The 15,575-nt window shown below is 43.1% G+C and overlaps 1 protein-coding gene across 1 annotated transcript; it reads left to right on the forward strand.

Annotated features, from left to right (window-relative positions):
- Positions 1 to 1,830: 1,830 nt before the first annotated feature.
- NEK2 (NIMA related kinase 2) lies at positions 1,831 to 13,824 on the forward strand. Its single transcript, XM_003422435.4, has 8 exons — positions 1,831 to 1,986; positions 2,956 to 3,173; positions 3,471 to 3,711; positions 5,976 to 6,058; positions 7,259 to 7,385; positions 9,079 to 9,298; positions 11,449 to 11,574; positions 12,706 to 13,824. Exons 1-8 carry the CDS (start codon positions 1,891 to 1,893, stop codon positions 12,927 to 12,929), a joined length of 1,335 nt encoding a protein of 444 aa, XP_003422483.1. The 5' UTR covers positions 1,831 to 1,890; the 3' UTR covers positions 12,930 to 13,824.
- Positions 13,825 to 15,575: the final 1,751 nt, after the last annotated feature.

Genomic DNA, 15,575 nt, shown 5'->3' on the forward strand with positions numbered 1-15,575 from the left:
AATGATGACCCTGCCAAGTTGACAGATATTATTTGGGGACACAATTCAATCCATGACAGTGCACAGATTTGAATGACAGTCGTATTAACCAGTCTTCCTTGTAGGCCTTTGGATCTTATTGTATCACTGACAGCGTTGTACTTCAGGATAGATTCTGAAATGTTCTTTTTGATGATGAATGCAACATCATTCCTCATCAGTTTGTCATTCCATATTCTCTTGCATATTCCAGAACATCAGGGACTTCCATACTCTTCCCTGACATTTGTAGACATCCTCATGCTGATTGAACAGGCCTCCAAAGTTGGTGTTCAGAAATACAGTCTATGACACCTGTGGAAACCCCGATGGTGTAGTGGTTAAGTGCTGCAGCTACTAACTAAACAGTCAGCAGTTCGAATGCTCCAGGCACTCCTTGGGAACTCTACCAGGCAGTTCTACCCTGTCTTTTAGGGTTGCTATGAGTCAGAATCTACTACAGGGCAGAGAGTTTGGTTTCATTTTGATGTGATGGCTGCACCCTGAAGTCACAGTAAGCCTTGACTGATTACTATGAGTATCCACTGTTTATGCCTCAATTCTGTTAAACCTAAGGCAAATAATTTAACCTTTCTGTGCTTCAGTTTCCTCATGGGAAATAACACTAATTCCTGCTTTATAGGTTTGTGTCGAGGGATGAACGAGATAATACGTACAACGCGCTTAGCACAGTCCTGCATCACAGTAAGCACTAATTCACTATTTTTCAGTGAGGGACTGTATTTTTCTCAGGTCCCGCCGTCTTCAGGATCCAAGAATTCAGGTGCCAGGCTCAGGATACCAGGATTCAGGTACCAGGTTCAGGATACGGGAATTCAGGTGCCAGGTTCAGGATTCGGGAATTCAGGAGCCAGGTTCAGGATACGGGAATTCAGGTGCCAGGTTCAGGATACGGGAATTCAGGTGCCAGGTTCAGGATTCGGGAATTCAGGCGCCAGGTTCAGGATATGGGAATTCAGGTGCCAGGTTCAGGATATGGGAATTCAGGTGCCAGGTTCAGGATTCGGGAATTCAGGTGCCAGGTTCAGGATATGGGAATTCAGGTGCCAGGTTCAGAATTCGGGAATTCAGGTGCCAGGTTCAGGATACGGGAATTCAGGTGCCAGGTTCAGGATTTGGGAATTCAGGCGCCAGGTTCAGGATATGGGAATTCAGGTGCCAGGTTCAGGATATGGGAATTCAGGTGCCAGGTTCAGGATACCGGGATTCAGGTGCCAGGTTCAGGATACGGGAATTCAGGTGCCAGGTTCAGGATACGGGAATTCAGGTGCCAGGTTCAGGATTCGGGAATTCAGGCGCCAGGTTCAGGATTCGGGAATTCAGGCGCCAGGTTCAGGATACCGGGATTCAGGTGCCAGGTTCAGGGAACGGAGGGCGGAGGGCGCTGTGCAGAGCGGAGTGGGTAGTGCGAGAGGTCCGAGTAGAAAGGTTAGAAGGCAGTTGTTTGAAGCGGTGTGTAAAAGGGTCTCAGGAGACGTAGGTTCCGGGACCTCGGTTACCTCGGGATTTCCGCCGGAGAGATAAGGTGCCCGGACCCGGTTCCTTTCCCCCGCCCCTTCCCTGGTTTAGCTCCGCCTCTTCCTCCCTCGAGACTGAAATCCCAGGCGGACGCCGACGCCGACGCGGTTGCCTAGTGATACACTTTTCCCAAGATGCCCAGGGAGGTGTTGTGTTTCTCTTAGCCAATCAGAGAGGCGGAGCGACCCCACCGCCAGCCAATAGACTACGAGGTCAGGGCCCGCGACGGTTAAACGGGGCCGGCTCTACCGCAGTCTCGGCGCGGAGGGTCTCCGGGTCCGGGAGGCGTCACCGCGGCCGACAGGAGGCGACGCGAGCCCGGCGGACCCGGCCATGCCGTCCCGGGCCGAGGACTATGAGGTGCTGCACACCATCGGCACGGGCTCCTACGGCCGCTGCCAGAAGATCCGGAGGAGGAGCGACGGCAAGGTGAGCCCCCGGGCCGTCCCCTGCCCGGTCCCCGTCCCCGTCCCCGGCGCCGTCCCCTGCCCAGTCCCCTTCCTGGTCCCCGTCCCCGCTTCTGCCGCGGCTCCGGTCTCCCGGGGGCAAGCGCCCTGCGCCCCGAAGAGAAGTGAGAGGCCTGGGGTTGTGGGCGTTAGCGTTAGGGTTAGGGTTAGAGGGCTGGGTACCCGGAACAGCCGGCCGTGGGTTAGGGTTAGAGTTAGGGTTAGCGTTAGGGTTAGCGTTAGGGTTAGGGTTAGAATTAGAGGGCTGGGTACCCGGAACAGCCGGCCTTGGGTTAGGGTTAGGGTTAGAGGGCTGGGTACCCGGAACAGCCGGGCGTGGGTCTGCGGCTGACTGTCTTCCCTCGTTAAGGGGCCGGAGACCGTCTTAGCTGCGTGCGTCCGTTTCTCCCCTCTCTCCGATTTCCTTCCTTTTTCCTGCTCTGATCTCCGGAGAACCCTCTCTGGGTGACAGCCGAACCTTACTCCTTGCAGTCAGAACTCACTTAAAATGCCCATTATTAGGATTATTGGATTCATATTTCCTAATGTGTGTGTAGGTAGAGCTTCCCCAGAACGAAACAATGGCGAGGCAACTGCGTGGCTGCTGATTGGAGGGGTCTTTGCTGAGGTCTCTCCAGCCGGGGAAAGCCTGGGCGGTCGGAATGGCCCGGGGTTTCCCTCTCCTGGGCCCCAGCTTTGATAAAATAACCTTTTTGCAACCTCTCACCAAACAACGTGGGCTGGGGGGCTGGCGGCCGGGGGATCACTTCCTCTACAGGAAGATTATGCAAATAAACTCAGGGCTCCTTAAGGTTTTTGAACTAAATGTAGGTGATGATGACATTGATTGTAGTACATATTTAATAAATGGGGTAATTTTTTAAGCTTTGGAACTTTCATTATTCATTTTGAATATAATGAGTTCATTCATATCTTGGAATTCTTATTTCAGATATTAGTTTGGAAAGAGCTTGACTATGGCTCCATGACAGAGGCTGAGAAACAAATGCTCGTTTCTGAAGTGAATTTACTTCGTGAACTGAAACATCCAAACATTGTCCGTTACTATGATCGAATTATTGACCGGACCAACACAACACTGTACATAGTAATGGAATATTGTGAAGGAGGGGACCTAGCTAGTGTGATTACAAAGGGAACCAAGGAAAGGTAATGTAATCTTTTAAATGGAAGCTGGAAATGAGTCTAGTTTCATTTTGGTTAAGCATCTTGTTTTAGGATCTGGGATAGGGTGCTTTTTAGTAATATGGAAGAGTGTTCTTGTATTTGGCGGATCCACTGTACTTGAGAAAATCCCTGGTGAATCAAAGTTCACATACCCGTGTTTATCAAAATAATACTCTTTCTTCCTATTTATACACTTTAAAAACTAGATGATTCACATTATTCCATCTTTGTAATAATTTTATTCAGAACTTTTACATTGTATAACTGCCTTGGTTTCAGACAATACTTAGATGAAGAGTTTGTTCTTCGAGTGATGACTCAGTTGACTCTGGCCCTAAAGGAGTGTCACAGACGAAGTGATGGTGGCCATACTGTGCTGCATCGGGACCTGAAACCAGCCAATGTCTTCCTGGATGGCAAGCAAAATGTCAAGCTTGGAGACTTTGGGCTCGCTAGAATATTAAACCATGATACGAGCTTTGCAAAAACATTTGTTGGTACACCATATTACATGTCTCCTGTAAGTATTACAGAATTTGGATAGTACCTTTAACTTAATGCTAAGTGCTCAAATGCAGAGAAATTGAGTTGTTTGCTGTTTAGTTATATTCATGTGCTAAGAATTAATAATATGGTTTCATTTTAAATTGATATTTTTTTCTAAGTGAACTACAAGACCATTCAACTTTATATCAGCAATTCAATTCAAGTGTTTATTGAATGACTACCATGTGCTAAGGTCTGGGATTACAAAGATGACATAGACTCTGTCCCTACCTTCAACAGCAGTGTTCCCTGCAGTGTGGCCCTGGACACTCACATCAGACTCCTACCTTCAACAGCAGGGTTCCCTGCAGTGTGGCCCTGGACACTCGCATTAGACTCCTACCTTCAACAGCAGTGTTTCCTGCAGTGTGGCCCTGGACACTCGCATTAGACTCCTACCTTCAACAGCAGTGTTTCCTGCAGTGTGGCCCTGGACACTCGCATTAGACTCCTACCTTCAACAGCAGTGTTTCCTGCAGTGTGGCCCTGGACACTCGCATTAGACTCACGGGAGGTGCTTGTTGAACGTGCAGATTCCTGAGCCCCAAACGCAAACCCTGGTTTGGAATCTCTGGGCAGGTCCCTGGACTCAGCTTTTTTTTTTTGGACTCTGCATTTTAACAAATTCTCTAGATGATTAATAGCTCAAGAGGTGGAGCCACTTCAGATAACATATGTTTAAAGTGCTAACTTTTTGTGCCTGTTCTCTTTTGTCACTCTTTCCTTTTAATGCAGCTGCAGTCACTTCACTTATCCACTTCCTCTATGGCTAGATGTATTGTTTCCAAAATTTCTCCCCATTCTAAGAAGCCCTGCTATGTATATCTTCCTAGGAATTAGTTTCTTTTTGGTTATTTCGTTGGAGTATGGCTTTCAAAATGAAATTAACTGGGTAAAAGGTTATGAATAGTTTATGACTCTCTATGGATATTGCCTGATAGCTTTTTAAAAACTTGAATCAAGAGCTATAGCACCAATATGCTAGCATATGAAATCTGAGCAGATACAGATGAATAGATGCTTATGATTAATTTTTTTAGTAGTTCACAATCATTTCTAGGGGTTTCCAAGTCATCTTTAGCTATGTTAACAGGTCTGATTACAGTATAGAACTCTGTAAATTAACAATTTTGTTTTTGACTAAGATTAGGCAGGACCAGAACAGTGTCGTTTATCTCTGGATCAATTTCCAAACAGAAAGCCTTTAATATGAAGGAAACTTACCTAGAAGTGATTTTGAAAAATTTGACACCTGTGCAATTCTTTTCTTCCTTTCCCTCTTGCCCTTGTAATTAGATCAGTTCAGCCTTCCCTAAGGCATTGGTTGTAGGAGCTGGTATCAGACCCACCTGGAGATTTTGGTACTTACCTCTGCATCTGTTGAGAATAACAGCAATGGTAGACAGTTGTGCAGCAACAGCAGTGGAAATAAGTGGACGGAAGGCAGACAATTAAAACAGCGAGACTATTAGTTACTGCTGTGGTTTGTATGGGGAAACCCTGGTGGTGTAGTGGTTAAGTGCTACAGCTGCTAACTGGGAGGCTGGCAGTTTAAATCTGCCAGGTGCTCCTTGAAAACTCTATGGGGCAGTTCTACTCTGTCCTATAGGGTCGCTATGAGTCGGAATCGACTCAATGGCAGTGGGTTTAGGTTTGGGTGGTTGATATGAGGGACTATGAAAAAAAAAATGAATAATCCAATTAGCCATTTATGTCTAACCATTTCAGTGTAGACTAGATATATATTTTGGTCATACTGGAATTTTTTCTGGGTGTTTTATAATGGAGTTTCTAGATTATGAATGTCTTGAAGGTAGAGGCCTTTCATACTCGCATTTGAATTATAGACACTTAGTCAATGTTCGTGAATGACTTAGATCTGACAAGGATGTCAGGACAAGATCTTCGCCTTTTTTCCATGACAAATTTGGAGATAAAGTATAAGGTATCAGCTTTTGTTATTGTGATACAAGAGCTCACAAGCTGAGTCAGCCTTTTGTATTTAGGGTTTTTGTTAGATATAAAATATTTGTATTTGTGATATGTACTTGTAAATATGGAGCCTGTTAAATTATAAATACATAATTTATATGTAAACTTATGTAAAATATATAATGTAAGCATATATTTTTTGAGTGAATATTACCAAACTTTGAGGTTTTACTTTGTCTCGGGGCAGTTTTATAAATTTTAAAACAAAATTAAGCCCTAACCCTTTTGCTTCTTTTTTCCCCTAAGGAACAAATGAATCGTATGTCCTACAATGAGAAGTCGGACATCTGGTCACTGGGCTGTTTGCTGTATGAGTTGTGTGCCTTAATGTAAGTAGGATGAAGATGACTAGTTTGGGGGTTAAACTTTGTCCTTCCACCGGGCTCAGCTAATAAAAGCATCCGTGCCAGTAAAAGCATGTTCAGATCTGAAAGAATTGTACCTTGGGTTAAAATTAAGGTAGATGGATACATAATTCTATAACCCACAAGGCTGGGTGTTGACTTCAAGCTACTTGACTGGTTAGATGCTTCCCCGCTAGACTGACACGTAGCTCCAGGGGAGAGCTCACAGGTCAGTTAGGCAGCTTAGGGCTGGTGCAAGGACGTGGAAGACGAAGCGTAGATCTAGGGGAGAGGTCTGGGGAAAGAGCTCTGATTCTTTACCTTTTTTCTTCTTTTCATTGCTTTCCTTCCAAATTATTCTATAGAGCAGTGGTTCTCAACTAGGGGACATTTCAATGTCTGCAGATACCTTTGGTTGTCATAACTGAAGAGGCTCCTGGCATCTAGTGGGGAGAGGTCAGGGATGCTGCTAAACAGTCTATAATGCACAGGACAGCCCCCCACAACAAAAAAATTATATGACACTACCATGGATTGAATTATGTCCCCCCAAAAATGTTTGTATTAACTTGGTTGGGCCATGATTCCCAGTATTGTGTAGTTGTCCTCCATTTTGTGATTATAATTTTATGTTAAAGAGGATTAGGGTGGGATTGTAACACCCTTACCCAGGCCACATCCCTGATCCAACGTGAAGGGAGTTTGCCTGCGGTGTGGCCAGTACCACCTTTTATCTCTCAAGAGATGAAAGGGAAGCTAGCAGAGAGGGGGGAACCTCATACCACCAAGAAAGCAGTGCCGGGAGCAGAGTGTGCCCCTTGGACCTGAGATTTCGGTACTGAGATGCTCCCAGAACAAGGGAAGACTGATGACAGGGACCTTTCTCCAGAGCTGACAGAGAGAGAAGGCCTTCTGGAGCTGACACCCTGAATTTGGACTTGTAGCCTACTAGACAGTGAGAGAATAAATTTCTTTTTGTTAAGGCCATCCTCTTGTGATATTTCTGTTATAGCTGCACTAGATGACTAAGACAGACCCCAAATGCCAAAGTGCCTAGGTTGACAAACCTAGCTGTAGGGAGAAATCTCAGAAGTATAAATACAAACTAGAGCTTAAATTGTACTTTTGATTTGGTTTCTATTATATATTTTCAGTTTTAAAATTTCTTTTTCTTTTTTTTTTCAGGCCTCCATTTACAGCTTTCAACCAGAAAGAATTAGCTGGGAAGATCAGAGAAGGCAAATTCAGGCGAATCCCATATCGTTACTCTGATGAATTGAATAACATTATTACGAGGATGTTAAATTTGAAGGTAAAGAGTATAGAATTACACACTGTCTGTTTAAGTTAAGTTCTGGAGTACAGTCATGCACTGTGGAACATCCATTCGGGCAGTGTCTGACCACATATACATCCATGGTCCCATAAAGTTAGAGCTCAGAAATCCCAACTGGAGAACGGGATGCAGCAGACTTCACCGGACGCGGCAATGTTACAGCTTCCTGCACACAGCCAACACGTGTACCTCATGTCTCTTCTGTATACGCAGTGCCCAGGTTACAAACTGGATCCATTCCTACATCTGTCCTTAAGTCGAATTTGTAGGTAGGTTGGAGTAGGTACCTACGGTTCTTCTTTAGCATCAATTAGTCAAATGTTTGTCTTAATGTACAGTATATATTTTACTGTATGCATCTAAAATGCTTTAGAAACACCTCCAGCCCACACAGTGTTTTCACGAGCGTTACCAAGTGGTGCAGGCATTTGTTATTACAAACCATTGCGTTTAACTCAGAATTTTAATATAATAGGCTTCATGGCAGTCCGTTCTTGAGTACAACTGGGGACTGCCTGTAGCATGGGGTTCGCACAATGTCCAAGTCACATCACGCCCTATTTCACAGAACGTATTGTAGACGTAAGTGGTACATGACTATATATATATATTCTCTCTTACAGAGCAATGAAGACTGAAGGAACATTAAATATATTTCCTTAGCTAAATATACTGTGTTCACACAAGTGAAAACATAAATGTGGCAGATTGCACATCCTTGCTGCCCGACCTTCTGTGCATTCTTTATTGCTCTTCCCACTCTCTGCCCTGCTAACAGATGGTTGGTAGCAAGAGAAGATTGCAGAAAGGATCCGAATGCTCAGCTTCCCCTGTCCTTGCCTACCTCAAGGTGGCAGGTGGTAAGGAAAAGGGCCAAAAATAAGATTTTATTACTCTGCCTCTAGCTCCAGCTGAGACTTTAGAGACCAGTAAAAGGGAAGTCTCAAAAAAGCAGTGGGAAAATAGCTTGAATAAAGAGATTGATTATGCGGGAAAGATTTGGCCATGGTTGGGGAGGGAGATGTTCTGCAGGGTCAGGCTGATGGAAGAGGAGAAGGAAATGCTGTAGGATCATAAAGAAGGGCACAGATGAAGTAACAGAAGGTCAGTGAGAAAGTGTCCTGCTTAACGTAGCTTAGAGACGTAAGGGAAGTAACCAGTACCAGTTGCCTTCGAGTTGATTCCAACTTCTGGAGACCTCATATATGTCTGAGTAGAACTGTGCTCCATAGAGTTTTCAATGGCTGATTTATTAGGTAGATTGCCAGGCCTTTCTTATGAGGTGCTGCCTTTGGGTAGATGCGAACCCTCAACCTTTCAGTTACCAGCCAAGTGTGTTAACTGTTTACACCACCCAGGGACTCCTTCCCCTAAAACAGACCTCTGCCAAGCACCAGCACAAGATATCCCAAAGTACTTCAGAGATCGGGCCTCCTTAGAAAGGTTAAAAGGTTGAAGGGGAGGAAAAGTAAGTTAAATCTAGATGATTTTGTGGACCCAGAATCTTGAGTTATAGCCACCAATGAACTTATTTTCCTGATATTTAAGACTCACCCATAAAACAGTGCTCTGTTTTGCTCTGGAAATGTGCACACGTTTGAATGTAACCGCTTTCTTAGGGTGAGCATTGTGCTGTGAAACCTGGCTGTAACACCATGTGTTTCCCCAGGATTACCACCGGCCTTCCGTGGAAGAGATTCTTGAGAACCCTCTGATAGCAGACTTGGTTGCAGAACAGCAGAGAAAAAATCCTGAGAGAAGAGGACGGCGGTTAGCAGAGTCAGGAAAGTTGCAGGATTCCAGCCCTGTAACGAGTGAGCTGAAACTAAGGGAGCTGCAGTTACAGGAACGAGAGCAAGCCCTCAAAGCCAGAGAAGAAAGATTGGAGCGTAAGTCGAATGGGGGTCGGAGCAGAGGAGAGCTGCAGGAGGGTTATTTTTTGTGTGTGAATATTTATTCAAACAGAATATTCTCTATGTGTATGTTCTATTAGAAAATTCTTATAAACGTTTGAAACATCAAAGTGTGTATTGTAAATTAAATAACTAAGCTTGCTGGCCCCTGTGTTCGTGACTTCTTTCTCTGAGATCAGTTGTTAGCCATTATATTTTTGGTCACCATGATGGCTGACATGTAGCCTTCATACTTTACTATAGAGTTACTTCTTTCCTTCTCTTCTTGAAATACCGTAAGGTTTTTCCATTGTACAGGAAGGTCTTAGAATTTGCTGCCTTCCATAATAAAAGCCATTACTTCTACCTTCTAAAATGGCTGGACCAACACCATTCCAGGTCTAAAATCCTACAATGTAAAATTAGATGTGTTCAGGCAATTTAATAGAGGAAATGGGTATAAGATATTCTAGGTTTATAAACAATACCCTGATGGCTGTTGACATTGACTTGATGGGTATTAACTGAGTAAAAAAAAAAAAAAATTGTAGGTGCTAATTATTAGTTTTGGTGGTGAAAATCTGTCTGCCCCACCAAGGTGAGCAATGCTACCAAGGTTTTAGAATTACTCAAGGTAGCAACCGCTGGGAGACTCTTCATTTTACATGAAGAGATTGGAAATGGGTTGTGGATGTTTCCTGTCACCCTCACTCCCCTGATCTCAGTTCTGCAGCTTTGTGCCCAGTGCAGACTTCACATACATTTTACAAATTTATTCATTTAATGTTGTGCTTTAGGTGAAAGTTTACACAGCAAAGTAGGTTCCCATTTAACAATTTTTATACACATTGTTCCATGACGTTGGTTATAACTTTGACAATGTGTCAGCTTCTCATTATTTCCGTTCTGTTTGTTCTATTCCCACTGATCTAGCCTCTCTGCCCCTCCTTGCCTTCTCGTGTTTGCGTTTGGGTAAATGTTGACCATTTGGTCTTGTATAGTTGAATTGTTTAAGGGAGCACATCACTCACTAATCTGTAATATAATCTATTGTTTGGCTGAAAATTGACCTCCAGAAATAGCTTCAGTTCCAAGTTAAAAGGGTACTTTAGGTGATAGTCTCCGGGGTTCTTCTAGCCTCTTTTGGTTCAGTAGGTTTGGGCTTTTTTAGGAACTTGAATTTTGTTTTACATTTTTTCTCCCATTCCATCCTGGACCTTCTATTATGTCCCTGGTCAAAATGGTCTGTAGTGGTAGCTGGGCACCATCTAGTTCTTCTGGTCTCAGGTTAGAAGAGGCTGTGAATTGTGTGGGCTGTTAGTCTTGTGGACTAGTTTTTTCTTTGAGTCTTTGGTTTCCTTCATACTCTTTTGCTCCAGACGAGTAGAGACCAGTGGTTGTATCTTAGATGGCCGCTTGCAAGCTTTTAAGAGCCCAGGTTCTACTCACCAAACTAGGATATAGAATTTACATGTTTAAATGTGCCTATAAAGAGTGCAATGCATTGGTTAGTGTTTTACTTTTTAATGACAATTAAATATTGTATTATAAGATATGTTTACTATATAGCAAGCTTATCTGGAAACATTTTTGACTCTTTTGTCAAAAGATTCTGTGAACAACAAAACAAACCTTGTTCTTAAAACTTACCTCAGCATTTTGTAATTTCATATGGTACCTGGAATCTAAGCACTTTCTGAATTCTGGGCCATGAGGAAATAATATCCTCTGTTACAAATCTGAAGAACTGCCTCCTGAGTTGTGGTTTGTTTCTTTCCCTTTGGGTGGTTTTATTCGAACAGAAGAAGGAGGTTTTGTACTGTGAGGTCAGGCGAGGCCCTGAAAGTGAACTGTTGTCTGCTCTCAGTGGAGACCAGAGATTGCTTTAGTTTTTGCTTCCTGCACATGCCCTGTAGTTGGGCGTAAACCCAACCTTACAGGATAATGTAAACAACATCTCAAAACACTGAATTCAAAACTAGCACCGTCAGGCTGACCAGGGCATGCAGTAAGAAATCGTTCACAAAACACGGCTAACCAGTAGTCAGGCGTGGTGAGGCAAAGAGGTAAGATTACCAAATGTAGATTATTTTATACCCAAAGCCACTTGTTAATTTCTTTCTTTCTCTTTTCATTGCCTTTTAAAGAAAAGGAACGTGAGATTTGTATTCGTGAGAGACTTGCAGAAGATAAACTGGCAAGAGCGGAGAGTCTGTTGAAGAATTACAGCCTGCTGAAGGAGCAGAAGCTCCTGTCTCTGGCAAGTAATTCAGGTATGAGAACCAACCCAGAAGACGGACTAGTGCCACAAGGGAAGAACAGCGCATGAGTGTTCCCCTGAAGACGACTGTGGTAGCACTTTAGATTTACAAAGTCTCAGATTTTAAGATGGATTTCATTGATATGTGCATTTAAATGGAAATAAGGGTTCTGTTATAGCCTGGAGTGCTGTCCTCCAGACAGCAGCAGGCCTTCTTCCTCCTCATCTTCATCAGGTGTGAAGCTTGCTCTGGTCACTCCGAACGCCACCCAGCACTCCTGGCTCCCTTTCCAGCCTTCTTTTTTCCCGTAGCACTTCCCCCATCTCCCAGTTCTCATAGCTACTTGTTTGTCTGTTTGTGGTGTGTTGCCCCCATTCCAGTAGGGCCTTTGGGTTACAGCAGCCTGTACTATGAGCTCAATAAATGCCTGAGCGTATTTCCTTTAAATGAACACAAAGGAAAAATAAAATGGTACGGATTTCAAGCTTGCAAACCCCAGCCCCCAAATAGTTCTGTCAAGAGCTAATAGTGTTGCCACTTTAAGTAAATATGATCATTTAGTTTTTTCCGTAAAAAAAAAAAAAAACAGTTCCCTTTTTTTTCCACTACATTGTTACTTGATTTTCCTTGTCATTACCTTTGCCATACTGAACTTAATTTATGTTCTGTTTGAAACAAGTTTCAAGTCATTTAAGCTTCTTTGATCTAAGTGTTTTTGAACTCTTAACCAGAACTGTGGAGACCCTATAAGAATGAGCTCTTGCTGCCATGCTTTTCTGGAAGTAATGTGTTCTAGATAAAATGACACTTATTTTCAAGAATAGGGATAAATAACATTGATTTCTAGAAATTTAATATTATGGCTTATAATCTCCAGTGCCTTTAACCTTTGGAGGAAAAGTTAACTGTTAAAGAGAGAAAACTGTATGTTCCTTGATTTTCGGAACATTCCAAGGTTACTTTTTCAGTGCTGTGGAGTAGAGGGCTGATTGATTTCTGCCAGGGCCCCCTCTCCCCGCCTACCTGGATTTCAGATGAGCAGTGGAAGGTAAATATTTTGAGGAAGTATAGGTAGCATGATGAGTGTAGAGGGGTTGAGCTCCTGTTCTAGTAACTCAAAACCCTCTCTTTTTCTTTTTAAAGACCTTGATCTTCCATCCTCGATGATTAAGAAAAAAGTTCATTTCAGTGGGGAAAGTAAAGAGAATGTCATGAGGAGTGAGAATTCAGAGAATCTGCTGACTTCGAAATCCAAGTGCAGAGATCTGAAGAAAAGGCTTCATGCTGCTCAGCTGCGTGCTCAAGCCCTGTCAGATATTGAGAAAAATTACCACCTGAAAAGCAGACAGATACTGGGCATGCGCTAGCCTCGCGAGGAGGCCTCGAGCTGTGCAGTATGTAATGCAGCCAAGCCTTTAAAGACTGATAGTCAACTGCTGTCGCTTTGTACACTCGGTTCTATGAGCCACGCCTTTTGTACAGGAAGCACGATCCTTCGAATTGCTTTTCCTGTTCTTTAGAAACAGTTGTAGAAAGTGCCCACACCTTCCCTCATTTTTCCTTGTTTTACTCACAGCTGAGAACATTTTATAGAAAGAATGACGCTTTCCTGGTTGGTCGGGTTTTTAATCGTGTGTGCGATTACACTGGAAACACGAGGCGCCAAGTTGTAAATCTTGGGGCAAATAACGTTAGGAAAAAATACTTACCCGGGAGTGGCACTTAACTGAGAAGTTTTCAGTGACTGAGTGGTGTGCTTACGATTGTCATGTCTAGGTTTAAAATTTAAGTCTGAGGTTTTAAATGTTCTTGAGCTTCCTAGAAAACTTAATTGCATACAAATGGGTCACAATAACCTGACATCTGTCTTCTAAATATCTCACTACTCTATAGTGCAAATCTATCATCTTTTGTGAAAGTTCATCACTGTGATGTATATTTTTTTTCCCTTTTTACTCTTTTTAACAGTATATGTGAAATTTACTCTATTTTATGGTATGTAAGCTGGCCATTATTTACCCCCCTCTTTCTCACTAAACAAAAAGAGTTCTTTAGTTTTCCTATGTTTGTCTCTTTCATTTATCGACCTCTTGGTGGAAGGAGTGTGTGTCTGACTTGCAGGCATTACAGGAGAGCCGTGTCTGCTCCCAAGCCATATCTGCTCCTGAGCCCCGTCTGCTCCTGAGCTACAATGGCACTTTCTCACATCTCATTAATCTGTCCCAGCCAGTGTTCCTCATCCGGGAGGGCGATCTTACCCCCCAGGGGACAGATGGCAATGTCTGGAGATACTTTTGATTGTCATAATTGGGGGCTTGGGGGAAGTAACACCAGATGGCAATGTCTGGAGATACTTTTGATTGTCATAATTGGGGGCTTGGGGGAAGTACCACCAGATGCTGCCAGGGATGCTGCTAACTTTCTACAGTGCACAGGATAGCCCCCACCACAGAATGGCAAAAGTGCCACTCTCGAGAAGCCTGGTCTAAGCTCAAACTTTGTATTTTCCCACCTTTGAGCAAACTTTTGGATTTTGGTGTTTTTGGATGTCTAATTTTTAATATGAATTAGCAGTCTTTGCTGCCCCCATCACATTTTTTCATGTGATGTTTTCCTGGCTAGGCTAATCATTTCGGCTTAATGAAATAAGACCAAGTTATGAAGGGTTAATAATGAGATGAAATAGCTCCTTTATATAAACTGCTTTATTACACAGTTGGTAATATAATTCTACCAAAGACAACTAATGATATCCGAACATTCAGAAACTAACTCTTACGCTTTTATGGTATATACAGAATTTAATCCTAATGGGACCATTTGGATATAAATGTCGAGAATAACTTCTGATTGGCTACACAATTTGCAGGGTCCAGTGCAAAATGAAAATGTGGAGCTGTATTCAAAAAGTCCCCCACGCGTCTGTCAGTTTGTTGTACTGTGGGAGCTTGTGTGTTGCTATGATGCTGGAAGCTATGCTGCTGGTATTCAAATACCAGTAGGGTCACCCATGGCGGATAGGTTTCAGCTGAGCTTCCAGACCAAGACAGACTAGAAAAAAAGACCTGGCACTCTACTTCTGAAAAGAATTAGCCAGCAAAAACTTTATGAATATCAGTGGAACATTGTCTGATATAGTGCTGGAAGATGAGCCCCTCAGGTTGGAAGGCACTCAAAAGATGACTGGGGAAGAGCTGTCTCTTCAAAGTAGAGTCGGCCTTAGTGACGTGGATGGAGTTTATCTTTTGGGACCTTCATTTGCTGATGTGGCACAACTCAAAATGAGAAGAAACAGCTGCAAACATTCATTAATAATCGGAACTTGGAATATTATGAAGTATGAATTTAGGGAAATTGGAAAGCGTCAAAAATGAAATGGAATGCATAAACCGATATCATAGGCATTAGAGAACTCAGAGGGACTGGTGTTGGCCATTCTGAATGAGACAATCATGGTCAACTATTCCGGGAACACTGAAGAGGAACAGCGTCGCCTTCATCGTCAAAAAGAATGTTTCAAGATCTGTCCTGAAGTACAACGCGGTCAGTGATAGGATAGTATCCATATGCCTACAAGGAAGGCCAGTTAACATGAGTATTATTCAAATTTACGCACCAACCACTAAGGCCGAAGATGAAGAAACTAAGGATTTTTATCAGCTTCTGCAGTGTGAAATTGATCCAATATGCAATCAGGACACACTGATAATTACTGGTGATTGGAATGTGAAAGTTGGAAACAAAGAAGGACTGGTAGTTGGAAAATCTGGTCTTGGTGATGGAAATGATGCGGGAGATTGCATGACTGAATTTTGCAAGATCAACGACTTCTTCATTGCAAATACCTCTTTTCACCTACATAAACAGTGACTATCACATGGACCTTGCCAGATGGGATACACAGGAATCAAATCGACTACATCTGTGGAAAGAGATGATGGAAAAGCTCTATATCATCAGTCAGAACAAAGCCGGGGCTGACTGCAGATCAGACGATCAATTACTCATATATA

This window comes from Loxodonta africana, chromosome 25 (assembly GCF_030014295.1).
Source record: "Loxodonta africana isolate mLoxAfr1 chromosome 25, mLoxAfr1.hap2, whole genome shotgun sequence".
In the NCBI taxonomy this organism is placed as follows: Eukaryota; Metazoa; Chordata; class Mammalia; order Proboscidea; family Elephantidae; genus Loxodonta; species Loxodonta africana.